The 15,170-nt window shown below is 37.3% G+C and overlaps 1 protein-coding gene across 11 annotated transcripts in view; it reads left to right on the forward strand.

The window, feature by feature from the left end:
* The first annotated feature begins 220 nt into the window (after positions 1-220).
* frya (furry homolog a (Drosophila)) overlaps positions 221-15,170 on the forward strand; it is a 65,405-nt gene continuing 50,455 nt past the window's right edge. For 6 of the 11 annotated variants that reach the window (XM_044031612.1, XM_044031617.1, XM_044031614.1 and 3 more), the window contains exon 1: positions 229-621. In XM_044031612.1, the coding sequence (XP_043887547.1) occupies positions 408-621 (214 nt within the window). In that variant the 5' untranslated portion in view covers positions 229-407. Of the gene's footprint in view, positions 622-6,596; positions 6,749-15,170 lie in introns of those variants that run through there. The other 5 variants (XM_044031618.1, XM_044031619.1, XM_044031623.1 and 2 more) reach the window with 3 other exon arrangements.

Genomic DNA, 15,170 nt, shown 5'->3' on the forward strand with positions numbered 1-15,170 from the left:
AGACACGTTGTTAAAACTCAAATGAGTATAGACTCCAAAACAAATACAGGATATTTGTTCATGAATGCCTCGTGGCTGTGGAGTGGGTGTGGACACTGTGGCTGTCAGAGCGGCCTCGTTCTCTCCCTCTGCAGTTATGACTGCCCCCTCTCTTCTCCCTCTCTCGTCTCTTCTCCTCTGAGAAGTGGGAGGCTCTAAGTCATCCAATACCTGCCACATTCATAAATGTTACTGTAACTTGTCGAACTGCCTCGACAAGTGCAAAACACACGAGCACACACAGAGAGACAGAGAGACGTTTACTGTCCTGGGACAAGAGGAAGAAGAAGAAGAAGAATATTTTAAACATCAGAAGTTGAGCAAGAAGAAAGGAAAAAAGAAAGGCTTTAAATGACTCCTTTGGAAGAATGATAGAAGTGGCCGTGTCCCAGTCGTCCAACATGTCTCTGGAGGAGAGTCCTGGCAGAGAAGCAGTGGAGAGTGAGACGGACTGCTCGGAGGGGCTGGACGAGGTCGTCCTGGGACGTATTGCCGGTTTACCCCTGGATCCGTTTCCACCCAGAGACTTCAGAGGGAAATTCAAAAAGATGCGCCACAAAAAGAGGCCGACCATTCTGGAAAGTAGGTGCTGCTTTGTAGTGTTTTGGGGAGTTTGAGAAATATAGTTCAGAAACTCACAATGAATACTGGCTGTTATTTTCTTTATCCTTTATTCAGAAGGATCCCACTGAGATCAAGGTTATAATAGTTTGGAATTTTACATTTGTTTTTAGAGTGTGTTTGCTAGTTTCTATTAGTTTTTACTTTTTGTAAATGCTTAGTTTGAGTTTTTTTTGTATACTTGTATACCAGGTGCAAGGTCATAATAAGTATTGTGTCATAAAAACAAAAGCAAAAGATGCCATTTTAAAAAAAATGTATGAGGACAAACTATACAAAAATATTGAATGAAGTGCAAAATGTGCATTATACTGCTGTACACATGAATACTAGTATTATTATTATCATCATTATTATAATTAACATCATTATTATTATAATTATTATTATTACTATACTAAAAACACAGGGTCTCAGGAGGAGCTCAATCTGAGGGAAAACCTGAGCAAAAAAAATAAGAATAATAAGACATTTGATTGACTTAGTTAAACCAACTCAACCCAATTAACTACATAACCAATGTTATGTTTCACTTGTATAACCTTATGTCCCACATGGGACACGAAACAACAACTTTGAACGTGTTTAAAGAAGTCAATCAGTGTCTGTTGTAAAAGTGAAGTGTTTTGCAGCTCATTCCATGTCCAGAAAAAATCAGTTTTTACTTTTGGATGATAAACTAACCCTTAACCCTCCTCTCCTCCACTTTAAGGAGCCTTTATTCAGTGTTAAAGGCTTCTTAAATATTTAATTTCAAATGCACACATCACAGTCACATGGTTTAGTTTGCGGGACATCATTAACAACAACATGTGGGTAAACTCCCAGAATCCCTCAGTAGCACCTTCTCTGTGTCGCCTCTAGTCGTCACTGTTTCCTCCTGGGGTTTTGACAGAATAGCACAGAGAATGACAGTGTCCGTGTCTCATCCTGGTTTTCCCTTTATAAAAGAGATTTTTAATCTTAATGGAACTTCCTGGTTAAGTAAAGGAGTAAAATCAGTCATTGGAATTCTGTTTTTTTGCCACAAATTGGTAAATAGTCTGTTTCTTTATATCGTCTTGTTGATCAGTCAAAGCTGCTTCACATGACAGTTTTACACTTTCACTCATTCACTCAGTCATCAGGAGGAACTTAGAGTTAAGTGTCACATCAGCACGTAGACTTGCTTAGGGGGAATTTAACCTTTCGACCTCTTTAGTGCTACTGGCAGTTCTTGTCTACGAAAACAGTAACAACGGAAGAAAATGAATGAAAAACTGTAGTAAAAACTACAACAAACAAAAATAATAGCAACAATAATTAACCATTTAAAAAAATAATAGGCCTGAATTGATTAATTGATTAATTATTAATTGCCAAGTTGCCAACTATTTTTTATTATCGATCATTTTGACATTTTTGATCATTTAAGTCATTCAATAAGCAAGTTTGCTGATTTTTTTCACCTTCTTAAATGTGAATATTTTCTGGTTTCTTTCCTCCATAAAACTAAGAAATCATTAAAAATTTTGCTTGTAGACAAAAAAATGTCTGAGAACATCATGATTTTGAGGTTTGGGAAACATTGATTTTATGGACTAATGATAAGAAAATAAGAATAGATTGCAATTTGGCGCACTAATAAAGAACAAAAAAATGCAATAAAATCAGTTAATTAATGAAATTGATATATTTTGTTTTACAGTGAACAAAATCATTTATAAGAGAGTTAACCGGAAAAAACAATATCTAAATTTAAATATAAAAAAAAAAAAACATGTGTTTTTTGACAAAGATTCACTTCACAGCTTATGATTTTTCTCTCAGTACAATATTCCTGAAGATATTCAGTCATCAGACTTTTGGAAGAGACGTATGAGTGAATGATCGTCTTCTTGATCGTCATCAGTACGACCTGCAGAGAGAAAACTAACTTAATATCGTCTCAAAGAACAGAATCATGAGTTCGCATAAACATTAAAAAACGCTGAGTATTGAGTGGCAAAACTGCGTTAAATGCAAATTTTTTGATTTTTTTCTATCGTGTCTAAGTTGCACATAGTTGTGAAATTCTCCTAAAACATCAAATTGTTAAAAATACAACAATTAATCTGCAGCTTTTGTGATTCTGCTAATGGTTTTGTTGCAAATTCTAATTTAAAAAACAAACGAGGATGAAGAATGTTGGACAGTGACTCCAGATGAGCGGCTGAATGAGACGCACATGCCTCACATTCTTCACCTTCATCGGAGCTTGATAATGTTTTTAATCAGCGCTGAACATGTCACGGCCTTCACTTTACCCTCAAGTCTCCAAAGTCAAGTCTTTAAAAAAAAAAAAGGACTTGCAGGAAGTTTTTGGTCAAACACATGAGAGAAAAACAAAGAAACAAACCTGCAAACGTCACAGAGTTTCACTGCGGCAGCTTCTGTTTTTTAAGAAGTGAAAGTGATCGTCTTCCGGAGATACATCAACAGTTTTACAAGATGTATTAAGATAAGATTAACCCTTAAAGTCTCATTATAGATCTGATATTTCTGTCTTATCTTCCTTCTCGTGTCAGAAAATTTGTTTTATGACATGACCCATGAATTATCTTCTATTATCAACTCGCGGGGGTCGTTACAGCAGCAGAGACGGTCAAAATGTAGAATATTTTTCCATATGTAGAATATGGAAAAATTTTGAATATTATGATGATTAACAGCAGTGAGTAAACAGAGTAAATACAGCAGGAGCTTGTCATTGACAGTGCAAACATTGCAACTGTTGTAGCCTACTTTCTTCCTCTCCAGTTATTGCTGCTTCACAAATAATCAGGTTTGAACAGTTAGTGACTTTGTTTTAGGTTTTGTACAATTTAGTTCACTTAAAAGGGACAAAAAAATAACAATACAGCCGTTAAGTTGCATGAAAAAAAGCAAAGTCATGTGGTAAAATCTTTTTTATTATTATTATTATTATTATTATTATTATTATTAATTTTCAAATTAAAAGTCCCATATTTACACTTTTTAATCAAAAAAATTATCAACTTCGAGATAAAAAGCTAAAATTTCCATAACTTCTGACCTTGTTGTGTTCAGGACATCTATGACTACTATAATACTCTAAATCAGATATTTTTACTGTACAGTTTTAGAGAAATTTCAAATTAAAAGTCACATATTCACCTATATTTGTTGCCACCGTGGCACATGAGAACCAAAAAAGACAACATTTCCCATGATTCCACCCTGCATTGTTTTTCAAATGAGAGACTCCAGGCGACAGATATTACATACTGTTCTTCAAACCCAGAGCCTTGCTGGGGAAAAATAAAAGAATAAAAATCCATACTGAGGGATTACATAACTTCTTTCCCCCTCACTGGACTGCGAGGTCGACCAGATTAAACTGTTTGGGCTGAACTCCATAATGACATGTTTTTGCAGCCGAGCAATTGTCCATAATGAGTTTGCTGCGATTAGTCAGTTTGTGTTTATTTTTTCAGTGTTTTCTGTGCAAACATGGTTTAAAAAAATGCTGGCGCTGTATCTCTCTATAAGCTAGTGCGTATTGAGTCTCCTATTGACCTTTACGGCACAGAAAAACAAACAGTTAGCGGCGCGACGGATCGTGCTGTGGTTCTCGTCTCCGTAGCTTTTATCCTTGTCGGCGCGATCGTGTTGATTGGTTTTTTTTTTGCAAAAGTTTTCTGCATATACATTATAGGTCATCTCCTTCTCCTTCCGGGTCAAAGACCAGGTCTGACTCCAGTAAGACTAAGTGTATACATGCAGGAGTATGGACTCGGACTATGAATCAGGAATCAGGGGTGGAGTGGCTCAGTGGTTAAGACCCTACCTTGTGTACCAAAGACATCATGGTCGCAAGTTCGATTCCACCCCTGGCTAATTGTACTTGATTCCATTGTAAGTCGCTTTGGATGAAAGCGTCTGCTAAATGACATGTAATGTAATGTAATGTAATCACATTTTCCAGGTATGTTAGTCCGACTGAGACTAGCTTAGATCCAAGTCAGACTAACGTGTTTACATGACATTAAGAAAAACGAATTATTGTCTTAGTCTGGCTAAAATTGGACTTTTAACATGCATGTAATGTAATGTAATGTAATACTATTCCGTGAACTAGAAAGTTCTCCCCTTGAGAAAATCATGCCCAAAAAAAAGTCGCCCGCTCTCACACAGTCAGAGGAAGTGGAAACAAATTCCTGTGTCCCCGCTCTTAATGGCAGCCACTGCAAAAGTTAATGAGTTCTTCCTGTACTCATTCACCACCATCACCCTGTCACCAAGTTACAACCGAATCACGCCTGTACTTTTTCATCTCATCGTTGCCTAAAAGTCAGACCAATAAATACTCTTAAGTATGAATTTGTGAGCGAAATCTGTTTAACGTCACAACATGGCAACTTTAGGATTTTACACATTCAACTACTGTATATACACATTGCCTTGTTTTGACAACTTCTCACCAAAAAAAAAATAAAAAAAACCACATAACATGCTCTGCAAAAACTGCAAACACCATCCCCGCTCATGTCTTTCATGCAGCTCTTTCACTTCAGTCCCTGTAGAGTTGTTTCATTTTCTCTTACGGCTCCACTGAAAGAGCGAGTGTGAGCCAAAAGGCGTCACAACCCTCGTAAATGACGCCATCAGTCACAACCGAGCTGTTGTTCAAGGTGGGACGGAGTCTGAGTTCATGTCTCCTGGAATAAAAACACACACAGTCTCTGCAGCGAGAGGAAGAAGACGGGTGGGGAGTTTTTTTTTAGTGAGGACATAAAGCACCCTTAACTCACTGACAAACCCCTTACCTTAACCTATCAACAGAGTTGTAATGTAACAAAGTACAAATACTTTTACTTTTCCTCCACTACATTTCCTCTATCTATCTTTGTTAATCGCTACTACCAAATAAAATCAGATGAAGAGTTGGTATTATGGTCTGTATTTACATAGAGCTTTTTCTAATCTTAATGAGCTGCTTTACACTACAGTTTTCACCCATTCACTCACTCGTGCAACATGGGGCTAAGTGTCTTTGCTCAAGGACTCAAGGACTTAGCAGAACCAGGAATTGAACCCACAAGCTTTTCAGTTGAAAGACAACTCACTTTAATATTTTTACTTCAAAAACTTAAGTACATTTTAGATCAGAAAATGACTTGATACTTAACTACAGTAAATGTCATAAACTTTAAGACTTTTACTTAAGTAATATTATAAAAAAAAAGTTCTTCTACTTCATTTCCTGGTAACAACTTTTACTCAAGTAACCCTGTTAACAAAGAACCGCTATAAAGTGACCGCAGTTTAACGTCAGTGCTGTGAAGAAGGTCAGAGGTTAAAAGCCAACAGTCCGTTAATCCCATCTCCTCCTCTCTGCTCTTTTTTTTATTATTATTATTATCCCCCCAACCACCACCACCGCTCGTCCAGATGTTCACTGTAACGCGTCGTACTTGACATGACGTCATATCTACAGAGTGTCAGTCAGCGATGGAGGCTCGTCACATGATCCCCGTCCTGAAAGGACGAACGAAAGAGGAACAAGGCCATGAAGTGCTGTCATCATTATCACACACACACACACACACACACACACACAGAGAGAGAGTAGTTATTATTAACCGCCCTCCACTAAGAGGATTGCTTCCTGCACTCTCAGCCTCCTCCGCGCTTTTTATTTAAAGGGAGCTTGCGTTGCCTCCCACTGCCTGCCACGGCTTTACCGAGACACAGAGAGAGAAAGAGAGAGAGGGAGATGCTGAGGGAGGGAGTGGAGGACGAGAGGAGGGAGGAGAGGAGAGGACACTAGAGGAGGGGTAAAGCAGAGCTCGGCTGTTTTCCTCAGGATCTCGTCAGCACATACAGAGAGAGAGGTGACAGCAGGATCTACCTGCTGCTGCCGCTGCTCCCAGCTCTGCTGCTGCTGCTGCTGCTGGAGGTTAAAACCAACAACTACTACCAATAAAAAAAATTTAAAAAAGGAGGGGGAGACGTTTGAAACAGGAAGCTGCAGCCATGACCAGCCAGCAGGACTCAGGCTTTTTTGAAATCAGCATCAAATCCCTCCTGAAATCATGGAGTGGCAGTGAGTAGCTTTTGTTGTTGTTGTTGTTGTTGTGCAACTCCTGCTCTACTTTAACATCTGACTTTATACACTCTTTATTTTATTTTATTTATTTTTTTTGGCTATTGTGCTGCATGACTAGGACGTGCACTTGTATTTGTTTTTCATTGTCCGGCAAAAACAGGAAGCATCTCACCTTTTAGTATCAGATGACCTCACTTACAGTATATGTCTCCATGGCAACAGCTACAAACATGACTCAGTTCACAGAGAGTCTGGTGTGACGATGAGGAAGTTGTTTCATTAAATACACACACACACAGTTTTTGTACGACACCAGTAGTAATAACATTTTCTTTTGGTTTATTATTTTTTTTACAGATTGGTGATTCAGCATTTCATTTCTGCTGATTCACTCTGCATTCTTATTTGTACTTGAGTGAGTCTAAACGGCTCATATTAACCTTCAGAACACATTTTTTTCCATTGCTATGTTAAAACGTATAAACAGAGGTGATAAGAATGTACAATAGGCTACTATATAAATACACCTGAGAGGAAAAAAATGCTAAAATATGTAAAAATCTGATTGAATTTGAGAAATTTGGAAATAAGTCGCAGTTCAAAGTTCACTTTTCTATAAAAAGTCTATTTTTGCACTCTTTTTTAAAACAATGCAACATAAAATGAATCGTAACTTAATATAAACACACACACACACACACACACACCCAGGATGTCCATAATATTATCATTATTATTAGTGTTAGTGTTAGTATTATTATCATTAATAATGATGGTAATAATAATAATAATACATTTTATTTGTGGGCACCTTTCTTAAATAAAAAGATAAATCAAACAACAGTTAAGATGATATAAAACTGAGATAAAATGGAGTTTTAGATTAATACCACATAAAGAGTTGTGTAATTTACTGAGGGTGCACCTGCGGCACGGATCTGTGCTGTGCGAGCACTAAGGGTTAAAGTGTAAGGAGGACACAGTAATAGGATTAGTCGCGGTTCAGCTCGACTGCATGTTCTGTTCACAGTGAGCGTCTCCGTGCGCCTGCACTGGGAGACATTCCTGCCCGTGATGTCTGTTTTATATAAGACACACAGCGTCTTGTTTTTTTTTTACAAAAGCAGACAGACGCTGAAACTAAACCTAAACATCCACTGACTGAACGTTCCCTCAACCCCAAATATGATTAATAATAAGTAACTGCTGAGGAGATGTGAATGTATAAATAGAAGAGTGTCGTCTGCATACGCTGTGATCCTGTGTTTGTAGCCGTCGCATGTGAAATGTAAAGCGATACTTGAGCGCGCGACGTTTCTGTCGCTGCTCTCAACGCTGAACCATCTCCTGATGACGTTGCATAATCCTCACTGTGGCTCACTTTGCTGATGAAGACACAGTGACCAGTGTCACTGGTGATGACCGGCTACAGCTTTAAACATCTAACATTCACATCCTGATCCCAGGCTGTTGTATAATAAGTCAGGAGGTCTCAGCACACTGTTATAAAAAAATGTTTGTGTGCATGTTTGGGAACTGATCACTATAGGATATGAAAGGTGCAGTGCAAAGATTTAGCAACATACAGTACATTAGTTGCATTTGCAGGTGAATATCCATCACGTTACCTTATCCTTCTAACTTCTGAGTGTGTTGGACAATCTGAATGAATAACATAATTTTTCTTGTTCAGTTTTTCTGATTTCAACAATGTTTTTACTGAAAAAAACTTAATTTCTGTTCAGTTTTTTTATTTTAATGATATTTTTGCTGAAAAAAGCTTAATTTCTGCTCAGGTTTTCCTGAATTAACGACATATATATTAGAAAAACAGAAATTTCTAGTTTTCTGGATAAGGATCTTTTTTTTTTCTTGGATTAGCTTTTTACCCTAAACAAATGATCTTAACTATTGCGATATTTTTTCACAAAAAGTAAAATTATGCTGTTTTTCCTGAATCAACGAGACAGCTTTTTCTTAAAAGAATACATTTCTGAAATGAGTTTACACAATTTTTCTCTATTTTTCTAAATGAACATGATAATTTTTTCCTGAAAACAATATTTGCTCTGTTATTCTATAATTACCTAGATGTTTTTTTTGGACCATTCACATAATTTGTCCTTTGCGAGCTACTGTAAAAACATGGTGGTCCACAGAAGACAATTGGAACCCAACTGTAACTGAAAGAGTTATTAAAAACTACATTTTATTTTATATATTTTCCATCGTGAATTGAGGAGATTGTTTTACACTGTGACTTGGCTCACCAACATACAGTCCTAGTGAATTCAGAAAATATGCACAAAAACATTTTCTCAAAGTTTACAGACACCACCATGTTGTGTATATCACCGTTGTACATTTTATGTTAAATATTTTTGTGTATTGTATTGCTGCTGTCTTAAAACAATAGTATTCTATTCTATATGTTATTTATGCCCATCAGGAACCAGGAGTTCTGTATGTGGCTTGGATTTTTCCCCCACTCTCTGTCAGATAGTGTTTGCATTAATAACTTAAAAGTAAACAAAGTCAAGGCCTTTGAGACTCTGGTCTGTTGTTAAGTCAGCATGACCAGCGCTAATAAAACTGAGGCAACTGTAGCAAGCACAGAAATAGCATTGTGTGTCAGCAGTGTGAGGTCTGCAGGTCAAACTGCCTGAAGGCCGGACCATGACCAGCCAATCAGAGCAGTCGGTGCATCTTCAGTTATTTCTGAGGGATGTAGGTTTATGCTTTAACTCGGGTCTTTGGCCCTCTTCTCTGTGGTCCCCCAACTTTGATGGTGTTGCTGGACCTCCTTATCTATGATCCGGTGCCTTCCTTTCTTTCCTTTTGCCCTCTGGGGGTGCACTGTAATGCAACTCTTGGGATCACATTGATGTTCATCGTGAGGACATGGCCAAGCCAGGTCCACCTGCTTCTGTTGATTATGGACTGCATGTCTTCCTGTTGGCTGATGTTGAGAAGCTTATTATTCCAGATGGTTTTGAGCAATAATAATTACATATATATATATCTGATTTTGCACAGACATGATGTGTGGAAAGTGGGGATATACGTAGGTTAGGACCCAAGAAAGGACAAGTGCACACAAGATTAACAATAATCAGAAGAAAGATTATCGCCAAAATGTAATCACTTTTTTTTGGATGTAGGTTAGGACCCAAGAAAAAGGTGATTACATCTTGGTGATAATCCTTCTCCTGATTATTGTTAATCTTGAGAGATACTGTTAATCTACTGACACTTTGGGCAGAGGTTTGCACTGTCACGAAAAGCAGCTAGGATTTAATGAAAACTTTCACGAGGAATTAGCCTATGCGACGATCAATATCAGTATTGGAGGAGTGAATTTTATGGACAGTTTGACGAAATGCAATTATGCTTTGGCTCGGGATGAGCTGATACAATACTCAGTATAAGTATTGGTCCGATATCGGCCAAAATCACTGGGTTAGATATCGAAACAAAATAAAACAGTCTTCCAATCAGAGCAGGAGATGAGTTGTCCAACCTATAATTGGTTGAGAATTTAGGTCATGGTTCAAGGACTAAATGAATAGATTTAGGTGGTTGTCTGTTTCCAGCTTCTGGATTTTAGTTTAAACTTGCAAGAAACACAGGTGTGTATTGACACTGTAGGAAATTAAGCAGCCCTTTAGGGAGGTGAGCTGCTACAGTACTCAGAGTTGGTCTAATTTCTGGATTGGATATTTAAAAAAGAAAAAGTCAAATTTGATCTGCTAATCAAAGCAAGAGAGTCTGTCAAACCTAATAATTCAATTATTTTGAACACATTTTCTGGGGACATAGATTTTTTTCTAAATGGAAAAATTCTGAAAATGGAATTATGCTTTTACTTACTGTTTTGTGGGGGGTTGAGCCAATACAATACATGGTATCATGGTCCAATACTGGCCAAAGTCCCTGAAATGGATATTGAAAAATTTAAAATTTGAATATGGTATAAAAGTTTCAAAGTAAGACGTGACAAGTAGTTGTGAGTCATCTCTATTTTGTGCTTTAGAGTTTGAAATGTTTGTCGTGTTGTAACTAAAGCTGAATATATGATTATTGATAAACTGAGCTTCAATGAAACGGTAATTGAATCTCCTCCGTTTTGCTGGAGGAGACAGATGTGGACATTTTCACAGTGACTCTCCCTCACAGCAGGCAGCAGCAGCAGTTTCCACCATGATGTCATGTTTGCTAAAAACAGGGATCATGGTCAATAGTTTTAGAGCGACATTTTAATCTGCTTTGCATGGAGGTCTGTAATCACTCTCTTAAACTCTCTCTCTCGCGCGCTCTCTCTCTCTCTATCTCTATCTCTCTCTCTCTCTCTCTCTCTGCTCAACCCGTTTTTGTCATGGTATATTAGTATGAGGATGTTGACAGTCCTGTATGAAGTACTTTAAAGTGATACTTTTAGAGGAAAAGTACAAGTATGTTACCAGAAAATGACTTTGGCTGAAGTTGAAGTCACTTTTTATAATATTACTTAAGTAAAAGTCATGATATGAAAGGTACTTAAGTTTTAGAAGTAAAAATAGTCAAAATTAATTAAAGTGAGTAAAGATAGAGCCATGGTGGTAGGGCGAGTTGTCTTTCAACTGGAAGGTTGTGGGTTCAATTCCTGGCTCTGCTTGTCTATACAGTATGTGTCCTTGAGCAAAGACACTTAGCCCTAATTTGCAGTTTTGAGAATGGGTGTGAAAAATGTGTGAATGGGTGAAAACTGTTGTGTAAAGCAGCTCATCAAGACTAGAAAAGCTCTGTTTAAATATAGACCATAATACCAACTTTTCTTCTTCTTCTGATTGGAGTAAAATTTGCTAGAAATATAAATTACAAAGTATACATGAATTGTGTACTTAAGTACAATTGTAGCATTGAGTCATTACTGATGGTCAAAAGGTTTAATTGATCTTGAAAGACCAACGTAAGAGCGAGACAGAAAATTAGACAAAAAAAAAACACATTAGCAGTAAGCTAGCATTCACATAACTGCTAATAATCTTTTAAGTGTTATCCGTTAAATGTGTTTTCTTGCAATGTTTATACTCTTGAACTTTGTCTCCGTTTATCCCGTTTTCTTCGTACCTATCCACTGTTAAGTTGCGTCAAAGACACACAGATACAGACTTTCAAAATATACTTCCTGTTAAACTGGAAATAATGAACTATCTATGTTGACGATAGTTAAACACAGTTGCTAACTTGACATATTAACAATGTTGATGCGCGCTCACATTGTTTTGTCAAATTTTTAACAAATATAACAAGACGTTGTTACATTTTTAATCCCCCAGTCGCTAACCAGGGTATGTTGTCAGTGAAGTTTTACTCACTTACTCAGGTTTAAACAGGAAATTTTACTCAGTCAACCACTTGCTAACAAGTACTTTGCTTTGATGTAAAAATCTTAATGACACAATTTCCCTCCTCATTACATAACATGATTTAACAAATACTTTTATAAACACTGACTTTTACTGGTTTACCCCCTTCTTCTTTTCTTTTTTTACTAGCCTGGAAGAATAATTCACTTGTAAAAAAAAAAAAGAAAAAGGATTAAATTAGTGACAGTATGGCTTTGTAAAAGCATGAATTGCCCACTACTTTTCTCACAGAAGTGCATAGTCAGAGTTTGTCCCAGCAGCTGAACAAAGTGCTCGCAAATGACTGTGTTGACATTGGAATTTGTGGTTGAGCGACAGAGGTCAGTGGTATCTAAATATCCACCCACTCTGTTCACAAACGGCTGCTGAAGTGGATGTTTACTCAGTGGCACAGTCTCAGTGGACTTGCATATAGGAGGCTAAATTCTTCTGTGTATATGTAATCACGTGTGTGTGTGTGTATGTGTGAAAGAGAGACACTTGTTAGTCTGATTATGTTGTCCCTCAGGATCTCCACCGTGCTCAGGGTGTTTCCAGAGCGGCGATGATGAAACAATTACTGTTACAAGCTCAAAACACAGGGAGCTGAAGATGTAGGCCGCGTCGTAACGCCATCCAAAATCAATTAATCAACATTTAATCCAAACATTTGGTCACATTAGTGATTCCTTTTTGGGTTAAATGTGAATTTTGACAAATATTTTAGCCACTCTTTGACCTAATTACCATTAGTTTTTTTAAAGATTGTCCAAAAATGTGGCTAGAAAAGGAAGCTCCTTGTTACTACTCCTCCTTATGAATTGTCACGTTTTTAAGTTTAACACAATAACACAGTTTTTAAGTAAAGATGTATAATCACTTACTAACACGTAGCAATAGGGGGGTTATCAGTCATGAATTCGGCATCGTTTATTTCCCTGTTTTCCAAATTAAGCAGCTAATTTACAGCTATTTCTGTAACACATGACAATTGTTAAACAAATAACTTTAATATATGGTGTTTGGTAAATGAATCACAAATTTAATTTGTGCACAAATTCTAAATAAAAGGTTGGTAAAATTCCTGCTAATTAGTTTGGGGACCCAAAATAAACCATACCATACCATGACCCATCTAAAGGTTACTACTACTCCTTTTGAATTGTCATGTTTTTAAGGTTTCCTCAGTAAGATGTCTATTTACTTACTAAAGTGGATGTTTACTCAGTGGCACAGTCTCAGTGGACTGCTTGAAGGGAGCTAGATTGTTTGTTTGTATGAATATGCAAGCACGTGTGCGTGTGTGTGTGTGTGTGTAAGACAGACACTTGTTAATCTGATTATCGTCCCTCAGGATATCTCCACCGTGCTCAGGGTGTTTCCAGACTGGCCATGATGTAATGCTCACTGTTACAAACTTTAAAAAACACAGGGTAACTCCATCCAAAATCAATGAATCAACATTTGACCCATTTATAGAAGAATTTTGACACATTTTTGATTCATTTCAGGCTTGAATGTGTGAATTTTGATTAATTATAGCCACTCTGCGACACTATCATTTTTTATTATTTCTAATAAATGTCCATAAACTTGGATTTAAAAAAGAAAGTGACTACAGAGCCCCATTACAAACCATCATGTTTTTAACAACCTGTAACATCAGTGTTTTTAAGTAAAGATGTACATTAACATATTAACACGTAGCAATAGTAGAGTTACCAGTCGTGAATTTGGCAATGGTTTATTTCAGTGTACAGCTTTGTATATCATTTTTAAACAAATAACTTTGAAAGTATGTTTGGTAAATGAATCACAACTGTATTTTAGGCATGTTATTGAAAACAGAAACACATAAAAATGTATTTGTGGAAAAAGATCTCTGTGGGTCCACAGTACAATATGCAGAACCTCCTTATGAATTGACACGTTTTTAAGTTTTCCTCAACATAAAAATAATTCAGTAAGGATGTTTATTCACTGAGTGACACATAGTAATTCTGGGGCTACCAGTAGTTAATTCTGCATAGTTTACTTGACATTTAAATGATCATGTGTGTATGTACATGTAAGCGTGTGTGTGTGTGTGTGTGCGTGTGTGTGTGTGTGTGTGTGTGTGTGAGTGAGAGAGACACTTGTCTGTCTGTTTATGTTGTCCCTCTGGAGCACCACCATGCTCAGGGTGTTTCCAGACTGACGGTGATGTCATTGCTCACTGTCCCTCAGCTCCTTGTTTGCCGAGTCACATGTTGTGTTTGAGTCTTTTTTCTGCGTCCACGGCAACAGACGTGCTTCACACACACACACACACACACACACACACACTCTGACTGACAGCTTTTCTTCACCACCCACATCCAGACAAAGTCCGTTGGGAGGAGGCCGCTAACGCGACATCTTGATTTGATTTTAATGTTAATGCTTTTGTTGATATCACACGTGTTTGTGCTCACTGTTGCAGGCGGAGTCGTTCAAAATGGGTTTTCTCTCCTGATGTCATTTTCTGCAGCACTTGCCTTAAAGGCTCAGTGTGTAAGAATTAGTGACATATTGACAACCATATTTTTATATGAGCGTATTCTTGCAACACAAACCTCCATTTTTAAACCTCAAAATTTGCAATTCTAGCTGTCAGTCACACTGGTGTCCACCCATATGTGCTGATCTTATTGTCTATTTTCCTCTAAATTTGAACATAATTTACAAAAACGACATCATATTCTGTTGAAGATGAGCTGCAACTAGTGAGTGAGACCATTTACTCCTTGGGAAAATGTTTACTGACGTTATAAATCAAGTAAATTGTTAGAAGTTAGCTAACTGCTACTTCTGTCCTACTTCCTAGGCTGCACTCTTTATAAAAGTATTTAAAACAATGCATGTTCTGGCTGGTTTGGGTTCACTTAATCACAACTCGGTGACATCTAATGGCGAGACTGTAGATTGCAACACACGGAGGTGACAGAAAAGGACGTTATGGCTAATAAGAATGTCTCCAGTTTAGCTTTCCGTGAGTTTCCATGGATACAACA

The sequence above is a fragment of the Solea senegalensis genome, linkage group LG8 (genome assembly GCF_019176455.1).
Source record: "Solea senegalensis isolate Sse05_10M linkage group LG8, IFAPA_SoseM_1, whole genome shotgun sequence".
NCBI lineage: Eukaryota > Metazoa > Chordata > Actinopteri > Pleuronectiformes > Soleidae > Solea > Solea senegalensis.